At 42.7% G+C, this 27,719-nt stretch overlaps 1 protein-coding gene across 1 annotated transcript in view; it reads right to left on the reverse strand.

Annotated features, from left to right (window-relative positions):
- The window catches only part of LOC134609506 (SCO-spondin-like), a 267,787-nt gene that overhangs the window by 44,890 nt on the left and 195,178 nt on the right, over nt 1-27,719 (reverse strand). The window contains exons 82-96 of the mRNA XM_063453166.1: nt 27,100-27,266; nt 26,438-26,598; nt 25,163-25,383; nt 24,892-24,933; nt 22,551-22,718; nt 18,419-18,628; nt 17,938-18,105; nt 16,081-16,212; nt 11,091-11,331; nt 10,483-10,635; nt 9,593-9,639; nt 6,653-6,823; nt 6,063-6,233; nt 3,626-3,784; nt 2,228-2,358 (exon numbers count right to left, since the gene is read on the reverse strand). Of these exons, the coding sequence (XP_063309236.1) occupies nt 2,228-2,358; nt 3,626-3,784; nt 6,063-6,233; nt 6,653-6,823; nt 9,593-9,639; nt 10,483-10,635; nt 11,091-11,331; nt 16,081-16,212; nt 17,938-18,105; nt 18,419-18,628; nt 22,551-22,718; nt 24,892-24,933; nt 25,163-25,383; nt 26,438-26,598; nt 27,100-27,266 (2,342 nt within the window). The remainder of the gene's footprint in view (nt 1-2,227; nt 2,359-3,625; nt 3,785-6,062; nt 6,234-6,652; nt 6,824-9,592; nt 9,640-10,482; nt 10,636-11,090; nt 11,332-16,080; nt 16,213-17,937; nt 18,106-18,418; nt 18,629-22,550; nt 22,719-24,891; nt 24,934-25,162; nt 25,384-26,437; nt 26,599-27,099; nt 27,267-27,719) is intronic.

Consider the following 27,719-nt stretch of genomic DNA (forward strand, 5'->3'; position numbering starts at 1 on the left):
ACTCTTCAATCGCTTGGTCTCTGTGACTCTGTCCTCTCATGGTTTTCCTCTTATCTCTCCCAACGCTCATTCAGTGTCTCCTTTTCTAATGATACCTCCGCCCCTTGCCCTGTCTCAGTTGGAGTTCCCCAAGGCTCCGTCCTTGGTCCCCTTCTATTTTCTCTTTATACTGCCTCTCTTGGCAAACTTATTACCTCTTTTGGATTTCACTACCACCTGTACGCTGATGACACCCAGCTATATCTCTCCTCCCCGGACCTCTCCCCTGCCGTCCTGCAACGTGTCACTGCTTGCCTTTCTTCCATCTCTGACTGGATGTCCTCCCGCTTTCTGAAACTCAATCTCTCAAAAACTGAGCTCCTTGTCTTTCCTCCTCCTAATACTGATCCTCCTCTTTCGCTCTCCCTCCAAGTTTGTGGTACCAACATCAGTCCATCCTTGCAAGCGCGCTGTCTTGGCGTCATACTTGACTCTGGTCTCACCTTTGAGCCTCACATCCAGCATGTTGCCAAATCCTGTAGATTCCATCTTAAAAACATAGCCCGCATCCGCCCCTTTCTTGCACCAGATACTACCAAGGAGCTTGTCCATGCTCTAGTAATTTCCCGCATGGATTATTGTAACCCTCTCCTGATTGGTCTCCCCAATAGCCGTACTGCACCCTTACAGTCCGTAATGAATGCTGCTGCTAGATTGATTTTCCTCTCTAGTCGTTTCTCTCACACCTCACCCCTCTGCCAGTCCTTACATTGGCTTCCTGTATGCTATAGGAGTCAATTCAAGGTACTAACTCACACCTATAAAGCACTGAACAACTCTAGCCCCTCTTATATCTCCTCACAGATCCATAGGTATGTCCCTTCTCTGTCTCTCCGTTCTGCCTGTGACCACCTCCTGTCCGTTGTCCGCACTCGTACGGCCAACTCGCGCTTGCAGGACTTCTCGCGGGCGGCTCCCTTCCTATGGAATAGCCTGCCTACCGCCATCAGACTCTCCCCTAGTCTTCAATCGTTTAAGAAGTGCCTTAAAACCCATCTCTTTAGGAAAGCTTATGGCCTCCAAGACTAACCCTTACCTCACATACCTGTCTCTTGCCCTCTCCTAAAGGACAGCCCACCTTATTTGATTGTAAATTCCTGTCCTAATGTGCTTTACACCCCACCTCCTATAGAATGTAAGCTCGTTTGAGCAGGGTCCTCTTCAACCTATTGTTCCTGTAAGTTTATTTGTAATTGTCCTATTTATAGTTAAATCCCCCTCTTATAATATTGTAAAGCGCTACGGAATCTGTTGGCGCTATATAAATGGCAATAATAAATAAAATAAATAATAAATCAGTCAAGTAATGTTCAAATAGTCGAACGGATCCGTTCTTGCATAGTGTTAGTGAATGTATCTGGTTTGGTAGATTACTAGTCGAACGTAGCTGGAGGTGGAAGTCCCAGCGGTGTTCGCGCCGTCGAGTGTCCGATTTTAGTTCCACGCACTCGACGACCAAACACCGCTGCCTTTGTTCGTGTCCCAAGATGGCTGCCGCCACGTGTTCATCTATACAAACGGCGACCATCCAGCCGACCACTTAGAACGTTCGTGTGGTTGCGGTTTATAGAGGTGTGAACGGTGTTAATGAGCGGCACACTCCATATCTGGGTGGTCTAGCGTTCGGTAGTTGAACAAAACCGTGGAAACCACTTAAGGGAATGGATTTATACGAACAGCCAGGTAAAACAGGGGAACAAGTTTAGAGTTCAAAGTAAGGGGAGTATGTCTCCCACAGTTATTGAAACTTCCAAACATAGGGGACAATAAGGAGGGGGAAATTGGGGTACGGACAGCCCGGAGCCTGTATAAGAATACGGTAGCATGGTCCATTCTGCTACAGTTATGATGTGTTTTGGTAGAGTTTAGAGTTAGGTAGTGTTTAATGTTAGAAGGTGTTTATGGCTAGGTAGTGTTTATGGTTAGGTAGTGTTTAGGTTATGTGGTGGCTTGGTAGTGTTTAGAGTTAGGTAGTGTTTAGGACTAAGTAGTGTTTTAAGGTTAGATTGTGTTTATGGTTAGTTAGTCATTAGGTAGTATTTAGTGTTGGAGCTACATTATGAGATACCTGTTTTGAAGATGCCGTGTTCTGTGAAATTGAAGATGTAATGATCTGGAATAGGGTATACTGTAACTTACTTACTTCTTCCAGCGATGTACTGCAGGTACACAGAGCAGGGACACTTACCTCTGGGCAGTAACAGCCAGGCTGGCACTGGGACACGTCGAGGCAGGTCTCCGGTCTCCATTTAGAAGAGCAGAGGCTGTCACAGGGAGACCCACAGAATTTAAACAGGAATGGCGGATGGCAGCTGGACTCTGAGGAAGGCCGGGTAGCAGAAACATTGAGTAGAGATAAAAGATCAAACCAGTCTGGGTCCAGACCAATTCATAGAAAAACCAAATTCAACTAAACATACAAGGGTTGGTGATTAAATAAGGAGTCATAGGGGACTGAACTTGCACAGTTTAGGACAAAGTATCGGATTCCGTTCTCCAGTTTGGGTAGTTTGTATGATATTTGTCTGATATTTTTAATTTGATTTTCTGGACTCCAAGAAAACCCTAAACTTTAACTTTGCAGGCCTTGTATATATTTGCCATTTTTAGTAGCTCCGATCACCCCATCCCCCACACCTCTGCAGCAATTAAAACATGTGATATTAATCACAAAAATACATTAACGATCCTGAAAGCCCCCGGAGAGATGATCAAATTACTAAACCTTACACTCTGATTGGTGGAAAATTCGTAAAGTAATCAGGTCTAATGTGGGGAGCACCAACTGTGCCCAGGTACCCCTAATGTTCGCTGCATATTATCTGCATGAAGATAAAGCTCATGAAATCTGGCTATCGCTTTGAATATAACTGATTACTTATTTTACCTATTTTCTTGTTTAAAGGAACACTATAGGGTCAGGAACACAATCATGTATGCATTACCCTATTGTGTTAAAAAATACAATCTAGCCCCCCTGGTCCGCCCTTCCCACCCTAAAGATAGTAAATCCTTGCCTTTATTCCAGCCTGCTGCTGCTGGCTCTGCCCCTGATCTGCCTGCTTTGCTGACACCACCAGAAGTGTTGTTCTGAGCCAATCACAATGCTTTCCCATAGGATTGGCTGAGACTGACAAGGAGGCAGACCAGGACACAGAGCCAGCACAAGCCAAACACAGTGAATGTCAGTCACACTGTGCACCACTGCCCCAGAAGCACTCTTTAGCAGCCATCTGAGGAGTAGCCAATGGAGGTATCCCTAGGCTGTAATGTAAACACTGCATTTTCTCTGAAAAGACAGTGTTTACAGCAAAAAGCCTGAAGGTAATGATTCTACTCACCAGAACTAATAAAATAAGATGTAGTTGTTCTGGTGACTATAGTGTCCCTTTAAGTAACATTTAACTGGCAATTGAAACGTTTATAATAGTTTATATTGCTCAATGAAATAAAATCATGTCATTTATGAGTGATTAATCAATAGATGTTTGCTTTTTCATTGTGAGCTGAATAAAATGCCTCTAACTGGGCGCAATGTGTAGCGGTTTGTTACATTTTGTTTGGATGTTTTTAGGTCTAATCTTACCGGAGCAATCAGACAGGTTACAGGATCGAAGGTCACGTCCCAGCGGCTCACAGGGGTCCCCTTCAAAGCTAGGGGTCTGGAGCTCACGATGTCGCTGCTGGACCAGAGATTGGCAGGAGCAGTTAGACCACTCACTCCACGGGCCCCAGGTACAGCTCCCTGCAAGGGACACACAGATATGTACAGAACTCTCCAACTCTGTTACCCGGCCCACCCAATTCTTCCAATCAGATATGAACCTGCTACAATCCAGAGTTAGCGAATAAATTCATAGGAGTCTAACAATGGCTACATTCAGTCAAAAAATAAACGTAGAAAATGTATTTACATCTTTATGCAGAGAGATACAGGATTTCTAATGTGTAATATTGAGTCAGTATAAACACTTATTGTGACAGACCTCCCTGTCCCTGGATTTTATATTTATTTCTTAGTTCTTCTGTTTGTTTGGTAATTCTAACCTTCTCTATGAATACCCTGGTCTTGTTTGAAAAAAAACGAACCAACTACCGAACGACCACCCAGTAGTGGAGCGTGCTGCCTATTGAACCCTTTAACCTTTCCAACACCTGGGATAACCGCAAACACCTCAACATTCTGAGCGGTCGGTGGCCATCTTGACTGTCGAACACAGCCAGCGGTGTTTTGTTGTCGAGTGTATGTAACTATTATCGGGCACTTGACTGCACGAAAACCGATGGGACCTCCATTGGTTCGACTTTCCCTTGCACGAAAGCAGCGGCCTTCAGTATATTTAACCATCCAAACAAGAGACACTGGAGAACCATGGACATGGACAGTTATTTCGTTATTTTGATATGTTTTCGTGCTCCAGAAAGAGACCGAACTACCGCACGGCCTGATTTCATGGAACTGTTTTGTGCAGGCTCCTCGTGTGCGGTCGGTCTAAATTATACCCTGGTGGCATTTCGGCTATATTTGTGGGATCTGAGTGATTTCGACATATGTTGGGCGCTCAGATCTAAGCTACCAGGGGATATAGGACTTGAGGGGGTGCCTCACTGCAAAATGTGTATTTTGGGGTATTTTTATTCTGTATGTCCTGGACCTGAGAGCCAATGTAATTATATGTGTGATAATGTCGCTGTGCCCTCTCGGGTCCAGTGGGGAATGCCCCTGGATTATGTAACCAGAAACCCCTTGCATGAGAACTTATCTAAAAGCCAGCCTGTGGCTCCATTAAAACCAGTTCCTGCTTTACCCTCAACACAGAGCCTCGTCTTGTGCTTGGGGGGGAAGGGGGGAGCTATAATCACTATTTCCTTTTTAGGATTTAGGATTAGCGGTCTAAGGATTATCGCAGCTCTCTTTAAACTAGAGGGAAAGAACATCTCTTGGTGGCGTAAACCCCTCTTTATTGAGGTGGCCGCCACACTAATAATTACACCAAGGGGACACAGACATCGACCCCCTGCCAACACATCCAAAAAAGTATAAATGCCCTCGCAAATGTAATCTTCCCTCCTCTGCATTATGAGAGGCCAGCTTCCTTGAGACGTGTTCCCTGTTTCCTATAGATGTCAATGTGTAATTCTGTAATAATTGCAGTCACCCTGCTCCCAGATAACAGCCCACAGTGCTTAGTGGTCGGGGGACACTGTGCCTTGTGGCATGTGCTGCACCTCATTTAAAGGACTGGACTGTGCTGGCAGCCATCTTGGAAGAGAAGGACCTAATCCTGAGGTAAAATATCTTTCAATCAGTATATTAGCTTGCAGTTTCACAAGCACAATGTACAGATTAAATGAACGCCTCCCAGAAGGTAAAATTGTTATTTACACATTTTAATGTTTTTGATGGCGTTTAGGAGCCGCAAATCTCCAGACAAAGAGGATTCTGAATGTCCTCTGTAGGAATGTAATATTATTATAGATAAACGGATTAAAACTCTTAATGCTAATTACTGATAAGGATAAACGTTGTATTTAACCCACGGCCACATTGATACGTAGACGGGGGAGCCTGGTGACCTAACAGTGGCACAGTAATTGTGCCGGGATATGACATTTGGAGTGTTCTCCTCAGTGCTGGGTTAAACGAGTCCAGACAGCACACAGTAGACTGACAGATACAGGACCAGAGAGGGCAGAGCTCAAGGGTGATGATGCAAAAAAAATGTATACACACTTTAAGAGCCGCTTTGTGTTATTGGCAGTGAATGGAACAGAACAGTCATCAGTTTGAAAACAGGCATTGACAAAAAAAAAGATGTTTTATTAACTTCTGTACATTCTTTTAAATTTGGAAAACAAACTGTTTGTTAATAAACACGGCCTTTATAATCATACATTTATATGGGACACCCTGTACTTGTGCTACTTGCTGTGAGTGAGTGAATGAGTAGATTAACACTCTGTGAGCCTGTCCTCTGTCACTATATCATGCAAGTTACACTATGATCTCGTCATGCTTTTACCTTTGCACGGCTGAGTGTAACACGCCTCCATCTGCACATGCTCAGTGGTATTGCAAGTTAAGTCAGGAGATTCAGGGATTGGACAGTCACATCTCCATATTCGACTCGTTATTCCTGTGCCGCAGGTTCGCGAACAAGGAGTCCAGTCTGACCAGTCACATAAATCGCTGCCTGGAAGATAACACATTGTGTAAGGACGACCCTATTCTATGCGCTATTAATATCATATTAATTTGAGAAGCACCGACCTATACCATAGGTCTGTACAGCGAGTCAAGGAGCGCACACTGGGAACATTATTAATTTTAGTGTAAGGACAGGGCGTTGGTAGGATCTGCTTAGTACGTCACAGCACTAGGGTAATCAGTTCATTATATTATTATTATTGGCATTTATATGACGCCCATCTACTCCTCAGCACTTTATAATTATAAAAACTGGTCTATATAACGGCAAATGAGACAAACGATTATTTTGACAGGAACAAAAGATTGATGAGGAGCCTGCTCGACCGAGTTACAATCTAGAGGAGGTGGGGTATAAAAATACTGTATAATTTCTGGATGGTCCACACATAGATCATTGCTCACCTGCACAAGGCTTGTTGGTACATTCCTGTGTCTCTGTCTCTGCTCCATCACAGTCAGAACCATTATTGCGTGGGGGAGGGTTGATGCAGGCCCTTGTGCGGATTTGAACTCCTGCATCACAGGTCACTGGACACTCAGACCACGGGGACCATGGAGTCCAATTTCCATCCACTGAATATACAAAAAAAAAAAAAGGCATACATTTTTACTTACCGTAAATTTATTTTTCCTTCAGATTAGAGGCAGTGCTTTACAGCAGGGATTTCTAATCTGGAGGGAAAAAAACAGGCAGGCAATCCCCCAAACTTTTCAAGAACCTCCCCCAATTAACCTGTGGCACTATAAATTGCCTCTTACCTGAGACAGCCCCAGAAAATACAAAAGCCGGATAAACCAAAATTTTGAAACAGGGAGAGAAAAAAAAAAAAATTGGCGCCTGAATTTTGAAATCGCATTGCGCATTTGCCATGCGTGCCGCAATTCCACGGTGGAAAGCATTGCAACCTGTACAGGTGTTCCACCGCCAGGACCTCCCAGCTAGCGCATGCATGCGCACCATCGTCTGCCCGGCACCTGGCACGGTATAGACGGAAGTAATACAAACAGGGGAGATACAGACGTCCGGCGTGCTTATCCCTGGCAGATCTACGAAAAAAAATAAAAGAAGCAGAGCCTCCCGAGCCTCAGCCCTCTCACCATACTCCTGGGGAGAAAACCTGACACCCTCTGTGGCGAAACCAGCTTCGCCACTGTGAACTGGAGAGGCCTGGTTGCTAGCCTCTTACCTGCTGACTATGGCCCCTGGGTTATTTGGGGCATATTGTATTTAATTGTGCGACTGCTGGCCCTTTAAGCACAGGGAATGGTATTTTATTGTACTGCTGCTGGCCCTTTAAGAACTGTCTGGGGACATATTGAGACTTTGGGTAACAATACCCTTTAAGACTATGGCCCCTGAAAAGTATGAACTTTTATTGTGTGTGTATGGCCCTTTAAGAACCGGCTGGGGACATATTGTGACTTTGCTGAACAATACCCCTTTAAGACTATGTCCCCAGACCTGTAAAATAACTTGTTCCTGGCTCTCTCCCACTTGGTTCAGTAAATAGGGCTTACTGAACCAAGTACCACACAGGCGGACCACCCAGAAGTTAAAGTGTGCAGGCAATTTACCTCCCAGGCTGTGAGGTTACTGCAGGTTAATTGCCGAGCGCTGGTTGGCCGCCATTCGACAGCCGAACACGTGGCGGCGGCCATTTTAGTCATTCAAATGCGGTCAGCGGTGTATGCTAAAGATTCTGTGGAACTGAAATCGGCTACACATTTTGCCGAACACCGCTGACCCTTACCTTCTCCCATACTGAACTTGCAGCTCCAGAGACTAAGTCCCGTTCGAAATGAATTGACCGACCGCACAGCCCAAATCTATGGAACTGTTTTGGGCAGGAAATTGTGCTTGCGGTCGGTCATAAAGGACTTCCAGCTAACTTTTGATCCACTGGAGGGATTTGTATGATTTTTGGAAGGGTGTATGTTTAAAGTGTGCTGATTCTAAATATGCAGTTTTTAGGAAGATTGGATGTATGGATTTAAAGTTATAGCACATGTATAAAAACTGTAGTTTTCCTGGCTGTATGAGTATGTTAACTGGTTATCTGAGGGGAGGGGATGTGTGGGTTGTACCATGTATCTGACTGGTTATTTTATGCCTCCCCCTGGGTGTGGCCTGTATGTGTGAGTTGGAAATAAAAGCCAGGCTGGATGAGCCAGTCCTGAGTTCTTGCTTAACCCTCAAAGCGATGTGTCGTCTCGTTCTTTGGGGGAATGGGATTGTTTGCTGACTGCCAGGAGTGTAAGCCGATGTCTGCTTTTCTTGTTCAGCTGTCCCAGTGTTCGTGTGGTTCCAGTCGGGAGAATGGTGTTTGCCGTAGCTGCCTGTGCATCTAGAAAGGGGATTATCGCCTAAACTGGGTTTTATCCTCTTGTAAGTGAAACGGTCCGTTACACCCTCCTCTGCCGAAGGCAGGCAAAGAACTGGGGCTGTCTTAGGTAAGAGGCAATTTATAGTGCAAAAGGTTAATTGGGGGAGGTTCTTGAAAAGTTTGGGGGATTGCCTGCCTGTTTTTTCCCTTTAGATTAGAAATCCCTGTTGTAAAGCACTGCCTCTAATCTGAAGGGAAAATATAACATTTAGAAATTATGTGTTGCAAAGAAGACAAGTCACGCTATCACAATGATCATTTAATAATCTAGGCTTATTCACTAAACCACCCAAGCTCACAAGACCATCCAGACTTCACTAATCCACCAAAGCTCACAAGACCATCCAGACTTCACTAAACACCCCAAGCTCACAAGACCATCCAGACTTCACTAATCCACCCAAGCTTACAACACCATCCACACTTCCCTAAACCATCTAAATTTAACTAAACTAACTGAATCATATGTAACTTACTAAACCATCCGGACCTAACTGAAACCACGTGGAACTCACTAAACCTAGCTAGACCATATGGAACTCACTAAACTATATAAACTTACCTAAAACATATGGAACTCAATAAATCATCACCTGGAACTCACCCTAAAGCTCACTGAATCATCTAGACTCACTAAACCAGGGGAGATCCTCAGCTGTTTTTAAACTACAGCTTCCGTGATGCTTTGTCAAATGGATCTACCTTTTGGGCACCCCTGCACTAAACCATGTAGACCTTCCAGCAACAACCTAGAACTCAACCTCATTAAGCCACCTTGCTGGAATTGGATTTAAAGTAAAAAACCCTTCTGAAGATTCCAGGTGTCAATGCTCTCCACTTACTGATAGTTCTTAATAAAGAGCTGGAATACAGTAGATAGGCAGATTCGATAGTAGTATATTGTAAACTCTCGGATTCATATTGAATAGCACCAGTCAGTGGTTGATTTGAATCTCACCTCTACACTCCATGTCCTGGCAGTGGTTCCCCTCTGGGGTGCAGATACTGGAAAGGAAAAACATGAGGAGGGAAAAGGAAAAGTTTCAGTTATCATAATTACTGGAGAACTTGCAGTGAGTATATACTCTTAACGCATCAGCAAAAACAGCTGTCACTGTGAACTAAAATACCCATAACCCCTCAGCCTTCAGATGTCACATGACTGTAAACCACTAATACTGATATCCTTATATATAATGTTTTTAAAGCAGAACCCTCTCTGAATGAAGGAGAAATGACTGGCATTACCTTATATATGCGTATAACCGTCATCACATCATACAGATTAACAAACTACAGTAGGGCCATGGGAAGCAACCATTTTGTTTTGTGGCAAAAGTTCCAGCAGGTAGCTTTGATTGAGAGCAGGATATTATGGATAATCTGATCATCTGAGATCATTTAATACACATAATCCTTTATTATATATGAACAGTAAGTTGGAGGAATAATACAGAAACTATCGCTCATGTTATTGGCTAAAATAGCATTAACCATTTTGTTTCATTTTCGCCTTAGCCTACGGACACCAGATGATCTTTTTGAGGAGGGAGCGGTAATTGTGAAAAACGTATACTCTGTTAAATCAAAGCTACCATGTATAATAGTTTTATAACAAATGACCCCTTAAAAGGAATGCCTGCTCAGCTAAATTAAAGTGGATTTTTAAGTCTTTCCTAAGATTGGTATGTGTGGATGTGGCAGTAACCCCTCAAACAGCAGTTCGTGTCATAAAATTACAAATAAATAATCTTGTATCAGATAAGAATTGTCATCAGAGCATTTAGAACATGAAGCGTTAGATTCAGAGAGACATTCTAGATAAGATGGAGGTGAGTGGAGACTGACCACTGCTGACATTCTCCCACCAGCCACACATCCCCAATGTTCCTTTCAAAGTCATTATCCGGACACAGGCTGGGACACACACCCTCGTGACATTGTCGGATTTGTCTCTCGGGTATTCGGCAATCTTCGCTTGGTGACCCAGAGGTGGATGACCTGAGAGAGGGAACAAAAGGTTAAAATTACCAGTTGTCCAGCAAAGAAGTTCCATCTAAAGAGCACTTCTGGTTAGAAGGTACATTGTATAAATCTTTACCGGCTGCTCTGTCACATAACTCCACGACTAAACTGCCTTTTCAAGAAGTTAACAGTTCTGCACCTTCCATTTCCTGCACAATCATCAATTATTCTCACTCACACAAGATGAAGTTTTGTGGCCGCAGGCTGGGAAGGATTGGAATTTCTATTTTAAAAAGTTGCTTATGAAGTCTTTTTTTATATCAGCCGTTTGGTTACATGTAGCTGCATTAAAGTGTTTGATAACATTTTAGGGTTGCAAACCAACTGAAATATTAGGCAAAACCTTGGATTAAAAATTCACGCTACTACTAAAAGTTTATTCTTATAAGAAGTGATTTCTAAATAGGTTGTACTCTGAAATACTGTGTTACCTGAATCGGGTCTGTTGGCCAATTCCACAGGTGACACTGCATGGTGACCAAGTTGACCACTGACTCCATTTGCAGTCCACACTGGGACACGTATGGTTGGTGCACAGTAGGTGGCCATCCTCGCAGGAGCAGTTGTTGCAGTTTTCCTGGAAGGCACTGCGTGGTGTCCAGCTCTGGCCCTGAGTATCTGTGCATTCACAATGTGAGATTGGAACGCACACCGAATCCTGCTCCAGAAGTCCTGAGTGACAAATATTACATGAATCACCACTATCTGAGTATCACAAACATATACATATTCATCTGTAGATTGAGCAGAATAAAGCGGGTCAGTAGAAAACAAACTCAGAGTGCATGTGCTCTTAAAGGTCTTCTCACAGTGCGGACGCTGAGCTACAGACATCTAACGCCTGTTTAATGCAGATTATTAGCAGTAAATACGGCCTTTCCAGATTATTTATATTATGAACATATTTTACAGCACACTGATTGGCTGATATGCTCGCCTTTTCAGTTTGTTCTCCCGGTTCAGTTTCTGAGTCAAAATTCGGCTGAGCCAAACCAACATTCGACCAAAAGATGTTCTATCTTCAGAATAAGTGATGTTTGTCAGAATAGGTATGGCCACAGGAACAGTAAATGCACTAGGACTGGTGGATACAAGAGGACCGCGGTCCTTTCTGTCAGTTTACATTGACCAGACTACACACAACTATCTCCTTACACAGGTCCTGTATGTGCTCGACTCTCATAGTTACACAGGCCCGGTATGTGCTCGGCTCTCATAGTTACATAGTTACACAGGCCCGGTATGTGCTCGGCTCTCATAGTTAAATAGTTACACAGGCCCGGTATGTGCTCGGCTCTCATAGTTACATAGTTACACAGGCCCGGTATGTGCTCGGCTCTCATAGTTAAATAGTTACACAGGCCCAGTATGTGCTCGGCTCTCATAGTTACATAGTTACACAGGCCCGGTATGTGCTCGGCTCTCATAGTTACATAGTTACACAGGCCCGGTATGTGCTCGGCTCTCATAGTTACATAGTTACACAGGCCTGCTATGTGCTCGGCTCTCATAGTTAAATAGTTACACAGGCCCAGTATGTGCTCGGCTCTCATAGTTACATAGTTACACAGGCCCGGTATGTGCTCGGCTCTCATAGTTACATAGTTACACAGGCCCGGTATGTGCTCGGCTCTCATAGTTACATAGTTACACAGGCCCGGTATGTGCTCGGTTCTCATAGTTACATAGTTACACAGGCCCGGTATGTGCTCGGCTCTCATAGTTACATAGTTACACAGGTCCGCTATGTGCTCGGCTCTCATAGTTACATATTTACACAGGTCCGCTATGTGCTCGGTTCTCATAGTTAAATAGTTACACAGGCCCGGTATGTGCTCGGCTCTCATAGTTACATAGTTACACAGGTCTGCTATGTGCTCAGCTCTCATAGTTACATAGTTACACAGGCCCGGTATGTGCTCGGCTCTCATAGTTACACAGGACCGGTATGTGCTCGGCTCTCATAGTTACACAGGCCCGGTATGTGCTCGGTTCTCATAGTTACATAGTTACAAAGGTCCGCTATGTGCTCGGCTCTCATAGTTACATAGTTACACAGGTCCGCTATGTGCTCGGCTCTCATAGTTACATAGTTACACAGGCCCGGTATGTGCTCGGCTCTCATAGTTACATAGTTACACAGGTCCGCTATGTGCTCGGCTCTCCTAGTTACATAGTTACACAGGTCCGCTATGTGCTCGGCTCTCATAGTTACATAGTTACACAGGTCCACTATGTGCTCGGCTCTCATAGTTACATAGTTACACAGGCCCGGTATGTGCTCGGCTCTCATAGTTACACAGGCCCGGTATGTGCTCGGTTCTCATAGTTACATAGTTACACAGGCCCGGTATGTGCTCGGCTCTCATAGTTACACAGGCCCGGTATGTGCTCGACTCTCATAGTTACACAGGCCCGGTATGTGCTCGACTCTCATAGTTACATAGTTACACAGGACCGGTATGTGCTCGGTTCTCATAGTTACATAGTTACACAGGCCCGGTATGTGCTCGGCTCTCATAGTTACACAGGCCCGGTATATGCTCGACTCTCATAGTTACACAGGCCCGGTATGTGCTCGGCTCTCATAGTTACATAGTTACACAGGACCGGTATGTGCTCGGTTCTCATAGTTACATAGTTACACAGGCCCGGTATGTGCTCGGCTCTCATAGTTACATAGTTACACAGGCCCGGTATGTGCTCGGTTCTCATAGTTACATAGTTACACAGGCCCGGTATGTGCTCGGCTCTCGGTTACATAGTTACACAGGTCCGCTATGTGCTCGGCTCTCATAGTTACATAGTTACACAGGTCCGCTATGTGCTCGGCTCTCATAGTTAAATAGTTACACAGGCCCGGTATGTGCTCGGCTCTCATAGTTACATAGTTACACAGGCCCGGTATGTGCTCGGCTCTCATAGTTACATAGTTACACAGGCGCGGTATGTGCTCGGCTCTCATAGTTACATAGTTACACAGGCCCGGTATGTGCTCGGCTCTCATAGTTACATAGTTACATAGGCCCGGTATGTGCTCGGCTCTCATAGTTACATAGTTACACAGGCCCGGTATGTGCTCGGCTCTCATAGTTAAATAGTTACACAGGCCCGGTATGTGCTCGGCTCTCATAGTTACATAGTTACACAGGCCCGGTATGTGCTCGGCTCTCATAGTTACATAGTTACACAGGCCCGGTATGTGCTTGGCTCTCATAGTTACATAGTTACACAGGCCCGGTATGTGCTCAGCTCTCATAGTTACATAGTTACACAGGTCTGCTATGTGCTCGGCTCTCATAGTTACATAGTTACACAGGCCCGGTATGTGCTCGGCTCTCATAGTTAAATAGTTACACAGGCCCGGTATGTGCTCGGCTCTCATAGTTACATAGTTACACAGGCCCGGTATGTGCTCGGCTCTCATAGTTAAATAGTTACACAGGCCCGGTATGTGCTCGGCTCTCATAGTTACACAGGCCCGGTATGTGCTCGGCTCTCATAGTTACACAGGCCCGCTATGTGCTCGGCTCTCATAGTTACACAGGCCCGCTATGTGCTCGGCTCTCATAGTTACATAGTTACACAGGACCGGTATGTGCTCGACTCTCATAGTTACACAGGCCCGGTATGTGCTCGGCTCTCATAGTTACATAGTTACACAGGCCCGGTATGTACTCGGCTCTCATAGTTACATAGTTACACAGGCCTGCTATGTTCTCGGCTCTCATAGTTAAATAGTTACACAGGCCCGGTATGTGCTCGGCTCTCATAGTTACATAGTTACACAGGTCCGCTATGTGCTCGGCTCTCATAGTTACATAGTTACACAGGCCCGGTATGTGCTCGGCTCTCATAGTTACATAGTTACACAGGCCCGCTATGTGCTCGGCTCTCATAGTTACACAGGCCCGCTATGTGCTCGGCTCTCATAGTTACATAGTTACACAGGCCCGGTATGTGCTCGGTTCTCATAGTTAAATAGTTACACAGGCTCGGTATGTGCTCGGCTCTCATAGTTACATAGTTACACAGGCCCGGTATGTGCTCGGCTCTCATAGTTACATAGTTACACAGGCCCGGTATGTGCTCGGCTCTCATAGTTAAATAGTTACACAGGCCCGGTATGTGCTCGGCTCTCATAGTTACACAGGCCCGGTATGTGCTCGGCTCTCATAGTTACACAGGCCCGCTATGTGCTCGGCTCTCATAGTTACATAGTTACACAGGACCGGTATGTGCTCGGCTCTCATAGTTACACAGGCCCGGTATGTGCTCGGCTCTCATAGTTACATAGTTACACAGGCCCGGTATGTGCTCGGCTCTCATAGTTACATAGTTACACAGGCCTGCTATGTGCTCGGCTCTCATAGTTAAATAGTTACACAGGCCCGGTATGTGCTCGGCTCTCATAGTTACATAGTTACACAGGCCCGCTATGTGCTCGGCTCTCATAGTTACACAGGCCCGGTATGTGCTCAGCTCTCATAGTTACATAGTTACACAGGTCTGCTATGTGCTCGGCTCTCATAGTTACATAGTTACACAGGCCCGGTATGTGCTCGGCTCTCATAGTTAAATAGTTACACAGGCCCGGTATGTGCTCGGCTCTCATAGTTACATAGTTACACAGGCCCGGTATGTGCTCGGCTCTCATAGTTACATAGTTACACAGGCCCGGTATGTGCTCGGCTCTCATAGTTAAATAGTTACACAGGCCCGGTATGTGCTCGGCTCTCATAGTTACACAGGCCCGCTATGTGCTCGGCTCTCATAGTTACACAGGCCCGCTATGTGCTCGGCTCTCATAGTTACATAGTTACACAGGACCGGTATGTGCTCAACTCTCATAGTTACACAGGCCCGGTATGTGCTCGGCTCTCATAGTTACATAGTTACACAGGCCCGGTATGTGCTCGGCTCTCATAGTTACATAGTTACACAGGCCTGCTATGTGCTCGGCTCTCATAGTTACATAGTTACACAGGCCCGGTATGTGCTCGGCTCTCATAGTTAAATAGTTACACAGGCCCAGTATGTGCTCGGCTCTCATAGTTACATAGTTACACAGGTCCGCTATGTGCTTGGCTCTCATAGTTACATAGTTACACAGGCCCGCTATGTGCTCGGCTCTCATAGTTACATAGTTACATAGGCCCGGTATGTGCTCGGCTCTCAGAGTTACATAGGCTAAAAAAGACACGTTTCCTTCAAGTTCAGCCTTTCTCACATCTGTTTTTGTTGTTGATCCAAAAGAAGACAAAAAATCAACAGCACTATCCAATTTTGCAACAAACTAGGAAAAAAATCCTTCTTGACCCCAGAATGGCAGTCAGATCTCCTTAACATTCTTCCTATGTCAGAATATTACAGGTCTGATAACAAACAAGCAGCAAATAATGAGAATGTATGGGATATTACCTGCTGGACAGCGGCAACCTGCTTCGCAGACCTCTCCATCCTGGCATACAAAGCCGTGCTGGAAGTCAGAGCAGTGCCGTGGACATCTATTGGCACAGTCCACATACTCCATGCCAGGTGGACAACCCTCAGCTTTGGGAGAAAATACATTATATTGTAGTCATAAATGGGTGAAATACATATAAACACCCGGTGACATTGATGTATTACATGCTATCTGTGTTATATCTGTATAAACATCCAGTGACGTCGATGGATTACATTCTATCTGTGTTATATCTGTATAAACACCCGGTGACATCGATGGATTACTTTCTATCTGTATAAACACCCGGTGACGTCGATGGATTACGTTCTATCTGGGTTATATCTGTATAAACACACGGTGATGTCGATGTATTACGTTCTATCTGGGTTATATCTGTATAAACACCCGGTGACGTCGATGTACTACATTCTATTTGTGTTATATCTGTATAAACACCCGGGGACGTCGATGTATTACGTTCTATCTGAATTATATCTGTATAAACACCCGGTGACGTCGATGTACTACATTCTATTTGTGTTAAATCTGTATAAACACCCGGTGACATCGATGTATTACGTTCTATCTGGGTTATATCTGTATAAACACCTGGTGACGTCGATGTACTACATTCTATTTGTGTTATATCTGTATAAACACCTGGGGACGTCGATGTATTACGTTATATCTCGGTTATATCTGTATTAACAGCCGGTGACGTCAATGGATTGCATTCCATCTGGGTTGTATCTGTACAAACACCCGGTGACGTCGATGGATTGCATTCCATATGGGTTGTATCTGTATAAACACCCGGTGACATCGATGTATTACGTTCTATCTGGGTTATATCTGTATAAACACCCGGTGATGTCGATGTATTACGTTCTATCTGGGTTATATCTGTATAAACACCCGGTGACGTCGATGTACTACATTCTATTTGTGTTATATCTGTAAAAACACCCGGGGACGTCGATGTATTACATTCTATCTGGGTTATATCTGTATTAACAGCCGGTGACGTCGATGGATTGCATTCCATTTGTCTTATATCTGTATAAACACCCGGTGACGTCGATGAATTGCATTCTATTGGTGTTATATCTGTATAAACACCCGGTGACGTCGATGGATTACATTCTATTTGTGTTATATCTGTATAAACACCCGGTGACATCGATGTATTACGTTCTATCTGGGTTATATCTGTATAAACACCTGGTGACATCGATGTATTACGTTCTATCTGGGTTATATCTGTATAAACACCCGGCGACGTCGATGGATTACATTCTATCTGGGTTATATCTGTATAAACACCCGGTGACGTCGATGGATTACATTCTATCTGGGTTATATCTGTATAAACACCTGGTGACGTCGATGGATTACATTCTATCTGGGTTATATCTGTATAAACACCTGGTGACATCGATGGATTACGTTCTATCTGGGTTATATCTGTATAAACACCCGGTGACGTTGATGTATTACGTTCTATCTGGGTTATATCTGTATAAACACCCGGTGACATTGATGTATTACGTTCTATCTGGGTTATATCTGTATAAATACCCGGTGATCTCTCTGTATAGATTTTATTCTATAAGCTTCCAGTATCTTGCTGTTTTATTCATTTTCCACTCAATGTTTCTTTATTCCTGTAGACACCAATACATTTAAACCATTTGTGTTCATACAGCTAACTGATCTAACTTTTGTTACTTTTCTATTTTGTTTCTTTTTAACCACAGATTACAAGTATAACAATTGGCATTACTCCCCATCAACCCACAGCACATTGCATTCCTGCTCACCTTTCTTACCGCAAGGATTTGGGTTGCAGATACGAACATGGTATTTTTCCCCAATACAGTCAGTTCCTCCATTTTTCGGAGGAGGACTAGTGCATGTACGACTTCTTACTGACTTTCCACCACCACATGTTCGGTCACACCAGGACCACGGGCTCCATTTTGACCAGCTTCCATCCACTGAAATACCACAAGAAGACAATACTTTATTAACACTATATTAAGTCGTGCAGTGCTGGATTGAACATGTTAAAAAGTTCAAACTATATACAACAATATGAGATCTTGCTGACTGTCCAAGTTACGGTCTAGTGAGGGCAAAGCTCAAGACTGTTGATTGGAAATCTAGGAATCTTCCACAAAGATAGGAATCTCCAATGTGACAATCTTTTATATCTTTAATGTTTTGTATTTTTTTGCATATATTTTTAAAAAATGCATTACTAAAAGAAAGCATAAATAACAGAATAGGTCAATTTCTAGGGTATACTACCTTTACAGGCCTCTAGATTACAGAATCTCCTCTGCACGTTCCCAGTCAGGATGTCCTCACACCACAAGCCTTTTTCTCCTGGTGGGTTGTAGGTGCGAAGACGTCTTTGTTGCCCAACTCCACAAGATCGAGAACATTTGCTCCACTCTGACCATTTATTCCATGTACAATTCCTCAGACTGCAGTCTTCTTCTTCACATGGAGCATTATCTAGTGCAAAGATATAAAAATATGAAAAAAATACCCTTTTAAAGAGAGTATTACAGCAGTCATAACACATCAACATTATTGTACTTAAATCAAATGCATCAATGTCTGTTCTTCACACATTAATCAGTTCCCATATTATGTTCCTGAATTTCTACAGGGACTTCAGCATGCCAGATATAACAATCTTGTCAAAGGGTGAAAGGCGAATTAAAGGGACACTATAGTCACCTGAACAACTACAGCTTATTGAATTTGTTCTGGTGAGTAGAATCATTCCCTTCAGGCTTTTTGCTGTAAACACTGTCTTTTCAGAAAAAATGCAGTGTTTACAGTACAGCCTACAAACACCCAGGGTGTTTACTAAAGTGAGCTTAGTACATTTCAAAACACAGTCAGAGAAACTGAAAGGGAAAACTCATCTCATCTCATTATTTCCATACATATCACATCTCATGATACAGACATAGCTTCCATTAGAATTATATATCATGATACGCTATCGATGCCATTACGGTGATATCTTGTGGTATGGACATAGCTCCCACTAGAATGATATCTCATGGTATGGATATAGTTCCCATTTCAGTGATATATCATGGTACGGGCATAGCTGCCATTAGAATTATATCTCATGATTCGGCCATAAATGCCATTACAATGATATGTCCTTGTATGGACATAGCTCCCACTAGAATGATATCTCTTGGAATGGACATAGCTCCCACTAGAATGATATCTCTTGGAATGGACATAGCTCCCACTAGAATGATATCTCCTGGAATGGACATAGCTCCCATTTCAGTGATATATCATGGTACGGGCATAGCTGCCATTAGAATTATATCTCATGATTCGGCCATAAATGCCATTACGATGATATGTCCTTGTATGGACACAGCTCCCACTAGAATGATATCTCTTGGAATGGACATAGCTCCCACTAGAATGATATCTCTTGGAATGGACATAGCTCCTACTAGAATGATATCTCCTGGAATGGACATAGCTCCCATTTCAGTGATATATCATTGTACGGGCATAGCTGCCATTAGAATTATATCTCATGATTCGGCCATAAATGCCATTACGATGATATGTCCTTGTATGGACACAGCTCCCACTAGAATGATATCTCTTGGAATGGACATAGCTCCTACTAGAATGATATCTCCTGGAATGGACATAGCTCCCATTTCAGTGATATATCATGGTACGGGCATAGCTGCCATTAGAATTATATCTCATGATTCGGCCATAAATGCCATTACGATGATATGTCCTTGTATGGACATAGCTCCCACTAGAATGATATCTCTTGGAATGGACATAGCTCCCACTAGAATGATATCTCTTGGAATGGACATAGCTCCTACTAGAATGATATCTCCTGGAATGGACATAGCTCCCACTAGAATGATATCTCTTGGAATGGACATAGCTCCCACTAGAATGATATCTCTTGGAATGGACATAGCTCCCACTAGAATGATATCTCTTGGAATGGACATAGCTCCCACTAGAATGATATCTCCTGGAATGGACATAGCTCCCATTTCAGTGATATATCATGGTACGGGCATAGCTGCCATTAGAATTATATCTCATGATTCGGCCATAAATGCCATTACGATGATATGTCCTTGTATGGACACAGCTCCCACTAGAATGATATCTCTTGGAATGGACATAGCTCCCACTAGAATGATATCTCTTGGAATGGACATAGCTCCTACTAGAATGATATCTCCTGGAATGGACATAGCTCCCATTTCAGTGATATATCATTGTACGGGCATAGCTGCCATTAGAATTATATCTCATGATTCGGCCATAAATGCCATTACGATGATATGTCCTTGTATGGACACAGCTCCCACTAGAATGATATCTCTTGGAATGGACATAGCTCCTACTAGAATGATATCTCTTGGAATGGACATAGCTCCCACTAGAATGATATCTCTTGGAATGGACATAGCTCCTACTAGAATGATATCTCCTGGAATGGACATAGCTCCCATTTCAGTGATATATCATGGTACGGGCATAGCTGCCATTAGAATTATATCTCATGATTCGGCCATAAATGCCATTACGATGATATCTCCTTGTATGGACACAGCTCCCACTAGAATGATATCTCTTGGAATGGACATAGCTCCCATTTCAGTGATATATCATGGTATGGATATAGTTCCCATTTCAGTGATAGATCATGGTACGGGCATAGCTGCCTATAGAATTATATCTCATGATTCGGCCATAAATGCCATTACGATGATATGTCCTTGTATGGACACAGCTCCCACTAGAATGATATCTCTTGGAATGGACATAGCTCCTACTAGAATGATATCTCCTGGAATGGACATAGCTCCCATTTCAGTGATATATCATGGTACGGGCATAGCTGCCATTAGAATTATATCTCATGATTCGGCCTTAAATGCCATTACGATGATATGTCCTTGTATGGACATAGCTCCCACTAGAATGATATCTCTTGGAATGGACATAGCTCCCACTAGAATGATATCTCTTGGAATGGACATAGCTCCTACTAGAATGATATCTCCTGGAATGGACATAGCTCCCATTTCAGTGATATATCATGGTACGGGCATAGCTGCCATTAGAATTATATCTCATGATTCGGCCATAAATGCCATTACGATGATATCTCCTTGTATGGACACAGCTCCCACTAGAATGATATCTCTTGGAATGGACATAGCTCCCATTTCAGTGATATATCATGGTATGGATATAGTTCCCATTTCAGTGATAGATCATGGTACGGGCATAGCTGCCTATAGAATTATATCTCATGATTCGGCCATAAATGCCATTACGATGATATCTCCTTGTATGGACACAGCTCCCACTAGAATGATATCTCTTGGAATGGACATAGCTCCCATTTCAGTGATATATCATGGTACGGGCATAGCTCCCATTTCAGTGATATATCATGATGCGGACATAGATGCCATTATGGTGATCTCTCGTGGAATGGACATAGATCCCACTAGAATGATATCTCCTGGAATGGACATAGATCCCACTAGAATGATATCTCCTGGAATGGACATAGCTCCCGTTTCAGTGATATATCATTGAGCGGGCATAGCTCCCATTTCAGTAATATATTATGGTACAGACATAGCTCCCATTAGAATGATATGATATATCATGATACGGACATGGATGCAATTACAGGGATATCTTATATTATTTACATATCTCCCATTAGTACAGAAATAGCTTCCATTAGCATTATATCTCGTGGTATGGACATGGCTCCCATTATAACTATATCTCATGATACAGACATAGCTCCCGTTACAGTATATAACATGGTACAGACAAAGCTCTGATTAGAATTATATTTCATGATATGGGCATAGATGCCATCACAATGATATCTCAAGGTATGGACATAGCTCATATTAGCACAGAATCTCATGGTATGGAGATGGCTCCCATTAGAATGGCATCTCATAAATTGATATCTCCTGGATTTCATAGCTCCCAGTAAAATATCTAATGGTATGGACATATTTTCGATTAGAATGACATCTCATAGAATGATATCTCCTGGATTTCATAGCTCACACTAGGATGATATCTCCTGAAACTGGCATAGCTCCCATTAGAATGATATCTCATTGAATGTGCATAGCTCCCTTTAGATCGACATCTCATGGTATGGACATTGCTCCCATTAGTAATATATCTAGAATGGACATGGCTCCGATTAAACTAATATCTCATGGTATGGGCATATCTTACATTAGAATGGCATCTCATAGAATGATATCTCACGGTAAGCTCCCATTAAGGGAACATCATATGGGTATATCTCATAAATAGACGGTAACCCATGGTTTGGATTGAGGATGACAACTGGGTTTGTACTGACCTGTACACTGGGGCAAGTTACACACTTGTTCCTGGAATGACTCCCCGGTACAATTCCATCCTCTTTGACAGAATCGTGAACGTGTTTTCACTGCAGGGAACTCACCGTCGGTGCAGTTTTTGGAACAAGGGGTCCATTGAGACCAAGGGCCAAATCCTCCACCTGGGCCTACAGGGAAAGAATTTGTCAAAGAGTTCAGCCTGCGGTAGTTACAAAAATCTGTATGTACTCTGATAAAACCATTTCTTCAGGCAGAGAATTCCACATCCTTATTGTTCTTACGGTAACGAAAAACCTTTCCTTTGCCTTAGTCAAAATCTTCTTTCTTCCAGTCTAAACGCTTGAGCTTGTGTCCTATGTAAAGTCTGGTTTGTGAATAGATTTCCAGACAATGATTTGTATTGGCCCCGATATATTTGTATAATGTTATCATATCCCCTCTCAGGCGACATTTTTCTAAACTAAATAGGTTTACATTTGTTAACCTTTCTTCATAGCTGATATGATATGATATCCTCTTCTGCAACTGTCACTAGTCTAATACTATCCTTACCTTTTGTGTCATTTTACCCCACTCCCTCTAGCATGTAAGCTCATTGAGCAGGGCCCTCAACCCCTCTGTTCCTGTGTGTCCAACTTGTCTGGTTACAACTACATGTCTGTTCGTCCACCCATTTTAAAGCGCTGCAGAATTTGACGGCGCTCTATAAATATCATAATAATAATGTTCCTTTCCTTTTATTAAATTTGTAGCCCGCCTCTGCACGTTTTCTAGTGCCCTAATATCCTTCTTTAAAACACGTGCCCAACACAGCATATTCAATATGTGGTCTTACCAGTGATTTATAAAGAGGCAAAATGATATTCTCATCCCGAGAATGAATGCCCTTTTTCATGCATGACAATACCTTACTGGCCTTGGCCACTGCTGATTGACATTGCACATTGTTGCATAGTTTGTTGTCTATAACAATTCCCAAGTCCTTCTCGTGTTGTTGTTATCCCTAATTTGCTTCCATTAAGGTTCTAAGTTGCTTGTGCATTCTTTACGTTGAAGTGCATAACTGCATTTATCTACATAAAATTTCATCTGCCATTTGAGTGCCCAGTCCTCCAGTCTATCTAAATCCCTCTGCAGCAAAGTAATATCTTGCTCACATTGTATTATTTTACAAAGTTTTGTGTCATCTGCAAACACTGAAACATGACTTCAATGCTGTCTTCAAGATCAATTATAAATATGTTAAATAGAAGGGGTCCCAGAACAAACCCCTGAGGGACACCACTTGCCACCTCTATCCAGCTTGAACATTTACCATTAATGACAACTCTTTGTACTCTATCCTTAAGCCAATGTTCTACCCAATCCATTCCAGTTATATAATCTGCTCTTATTAATGTTAATTGCATGTTTATGTTATGTTTTGATTGTGTTAATGTTATCTTATCTAAGTTCATATTCATTCATTTCATGTATTTTCACTAATCCACCTATGTATTCATTCATTCTCAGAATCTTCTCTAATTCTTAATCCCCTGTAAATTCTCCAATTAGAACGAATGCTTTTTAATCTACTTGTACATTAACGCCTTCACTACTGGAAATGTTAATTAGAAAGAAAAAAACAAACAAAAAAACAACAATACAAGTATTACAGCCTTTGAAAGCTATTTGGTTAAACTAAGATAAAACAGAATGGTTGCTGTTCATGGATACCTACATAATGTAAATTATAGAATAGGGATCCAGCTTGTATCACTAAAACATAAAGACGTTGGATTTCAAAAAAACAAGCAAATTGATCCTTTTTCTACATCCAACCATTTGGAGTGTGTGGATTTCCTGATTTCCAGATTGGCGTGATTACCAACAGCAGGACATACCCCCCGACCATAGGGCAGGCACCCTGAAGGCTTTACTTACACCATCAATCAGTGAGTGCAACCTTGAAGCGTTGAGCGATTAATAAGGCTATAACAATATCACACTATGCTGTATTTTATGTTTATGTTTTAGTGATACAAACGGGATCCCTATTCTATTTGTATTCTATCTCATATACAGTTACCAATTTGGGAGGTAACTTGAGGGAAGCAAGTATCCAAAAATGACGTTAATTTAATTTCCCACCGGTGTTTAGGTGGAAGTTGTATATTGCATAATGTAAATTATACCAGGTTTAGTAATCAGTTTAACTCTTTAAAGCTTTTCAAATGATTTATCTACAAAAATGTCCATTCATTTTAATGTTGACTTCTGTAAATAAATAATTTGAAATGTTTGTCAAACAGATTGTTTGAAATGCCTCCTCCCCCCCTCTCCCAAATGTTGGAATTCTACCTGTGCCATCAGGAGGAGGCTCCACGGACGGTCCCATCATATCTGAAAGAATCAGAGAATATTCCTCACCAGTTGTTATATATGGTTAATATTAAACTATTAAAATGTTTTTCAAAATAATAAATAATTTTAAAGTTTCCCCAAAAATATTAAGAGAGGAACACTGAGACAGATTCCTAGAGGGAAAGTGATTGAGTTTGAGTGAGAGATACAGACACAGGATAAGAGATGTTAGAGATTTGGGCTCTGGATGAAGCAGACATTTCCGAACCTATGCACTCTGGCGTCAGGCAGTATTTGATGTCAGTAGTTGGTCCTTCACATGTTCTGCCCCCTTTGGCTGGTGCTGGATTTGAACACTTCCGTGATCTGGTCGTATTGCCCAGCCCACCACAAGACACAGAGCAGGGACTCCACGGACTCCATGAGGAGAATCCTCCATCCAGTGGACAAGAAGCAAAGGTGCAATTAATGTGTCCATTCTCACATGTACTACATTGAGAAGCAGAAAAAAAAACTTTAACAAAATTAAATTACACACCAGGTCAATCTACCCACAGACTAACACAGCAATCCTACACATCTGTTATTACACCTAGTCTACGCCCTACCACACATATACCACCCATCTGCTTCAACACAAATACCACTCATGATCACAGCAATCCTACACATCTGTTATTACACCTAGTCTACGCCCTACCACACATATCCCACCCATCTGCTTCAACACAAATACCACTCATGATCACATCAATCCTACACATCTGTTATTACACCTAGTCTACGCCCTACCACACATATCCCACCCATCTGCTTCAACACAAATACCACTCATGATCACAGCAATCCTACACATCTGTTATTACACCTAGTCTACGCCCTACCACACATATACCACCCAACTGCTTCAACACAAATACCACTCATGATCACATCAATCCTACACATCTGCTACAACATAAAATCCATTAACTAACACAACAATCTCACCCACTGACTACAACACCAAGCTCCCTACCTGTCACACCAACCCACCCATCTGCTACAACAATTCCATTAACGAACACAACAATGCCATCCAAATGCAACAATACTACCTAACTCACCATTTCCATCCATTTGCTACAAAATCAAAGGCATCAAATCTACCAACACCACACCTACCAATTAACACACCAATCCCAACTAATCTGCTACAACACCAAGCCCACCATTTTTTCACACCAATCCAATTCATCTACTACAACCCAAAGCCAACCTATAAAAAAATATGCCAAGCTAACTATTAACTAACATACGTAGCCCACCCACTACAACACCAAATGTGCCCACAAACACACAGGACACACCTAGTAATACACTAAGCCCACCAAGCCAACTAAAACAGCCAACTGAGCAATTAGCATAACACATAAAATTGCCATTGACCAAGCCCACACACCATGACCATGACAAACCAACTAACACACCATGTTCATTGATGGACTGACTTGCTGTATAATCATGTACTTTTTAGACAAAATATTAATATATGTTTCTGTACCAAGAGCTACATTCATGCTGGATCTTCTCTCCGGGCAAGGTCTCCTCTCCCACTGTGATTTGAAATCCATGGCTTGTGGTCAGCACAGGAATAATGTGTGAATTTGAAGAATGCTCCTTCAGCCCTTGTATAGTTTCATCCGTTATCACACAGGGACAATCCTGAAGAAAGCAAGAGATCTGCCTGATTAATGGACATTTAGTTCAGACAGCAATTGTTTTCTTTCATGCTGGATCGACTCTAAGGCCAATGCTGACTGAAATTGAGTTTAGTCAGTCTAGAGGAACACATTCACTGATACTGATATATGAGGGATTTTATGGAAAAATATCTCCGTCAAACTACATTGTGGTTTATAACTCAGTAACATTTCTTAATAATAAAGTAAAACTAGAGGCTGTATAAGAAATACCATAGTGATGGGTTTACATATAGTGGGGTTACTGATATGACAGAAGAAGACCATCATGAATTCTCGCAGAGAACTGTGTCTGAATTCCAAGAATTGGAAGAGTGTGATTGTCTGTGAGAGGAAGATAGTGAATACACCACATGAACCCGGATGAGTGACCATATTATGGGAATAGAAAGCCTTCGGAGAGTAACGTCATTGATTGATACAGGAGGACAGACATTGTACACAAGGGAGTACTTTGACTGACCGTGACACAAGAGCCATTGTGGAAGTAAGTTCCTACAGGACAGTGGCAGCCCTCCTCACATCCTTCTGGGAAACACTCCACCTGGTTGGTGAGATGGGCACAGCTATAAGGACAACCATCGCCAAGTCCACATTCTTGGTACAGTCGATCTGGAGGACACCCCACATCTGCCAATTAAATGGATAACATTACATTGTAGAGTTGTATTTATTACCCTAAAATGAACTCACTATTTAATGGCATAATAATAATTTACCCATCATATGTTTGTTCAGGATTGAAAGCGGTTAGATTTTTACATTACTCCTCATACATAAAGCAGACTTCTGTTCAGACGGGTATTGGAGGTCAGAAAGCAGCAGTTTAACATCCAGTTTAGTAAATGGTATGTCATCCCTATCTGAGTCTGAGTGAATATAAACGGAATATCACTGGAAGAATAGGTGAAGGGAGAAGGATAAACAGACCGCGAGGACTTCTACGGTGAATGGACACACACATGCCCCCACTATTTCTCGGATTCTCCACTTGAAACATTTGGAGCACAGGTGCTAATCTGGCATTTTCTAATACATCACAGACTGGGCAGCAGTTTCATGGGCACTGTTAGTGAAAGGGTA

This window comes from Pelobates fuscus, chromosome 4, assembly GCF_036172605.1.
Source record: "Pelobates fuscus isolate aPelFus1 chromosome 4, aPelFus1.pri, whole genome shotgun sequence".
NCBI classification, from domain to species: Eukaryota; Metazoa; Chordata; class Amphibia; order Anura; family Pelobatidae; genus Pelobates; species Pelobates fuscus.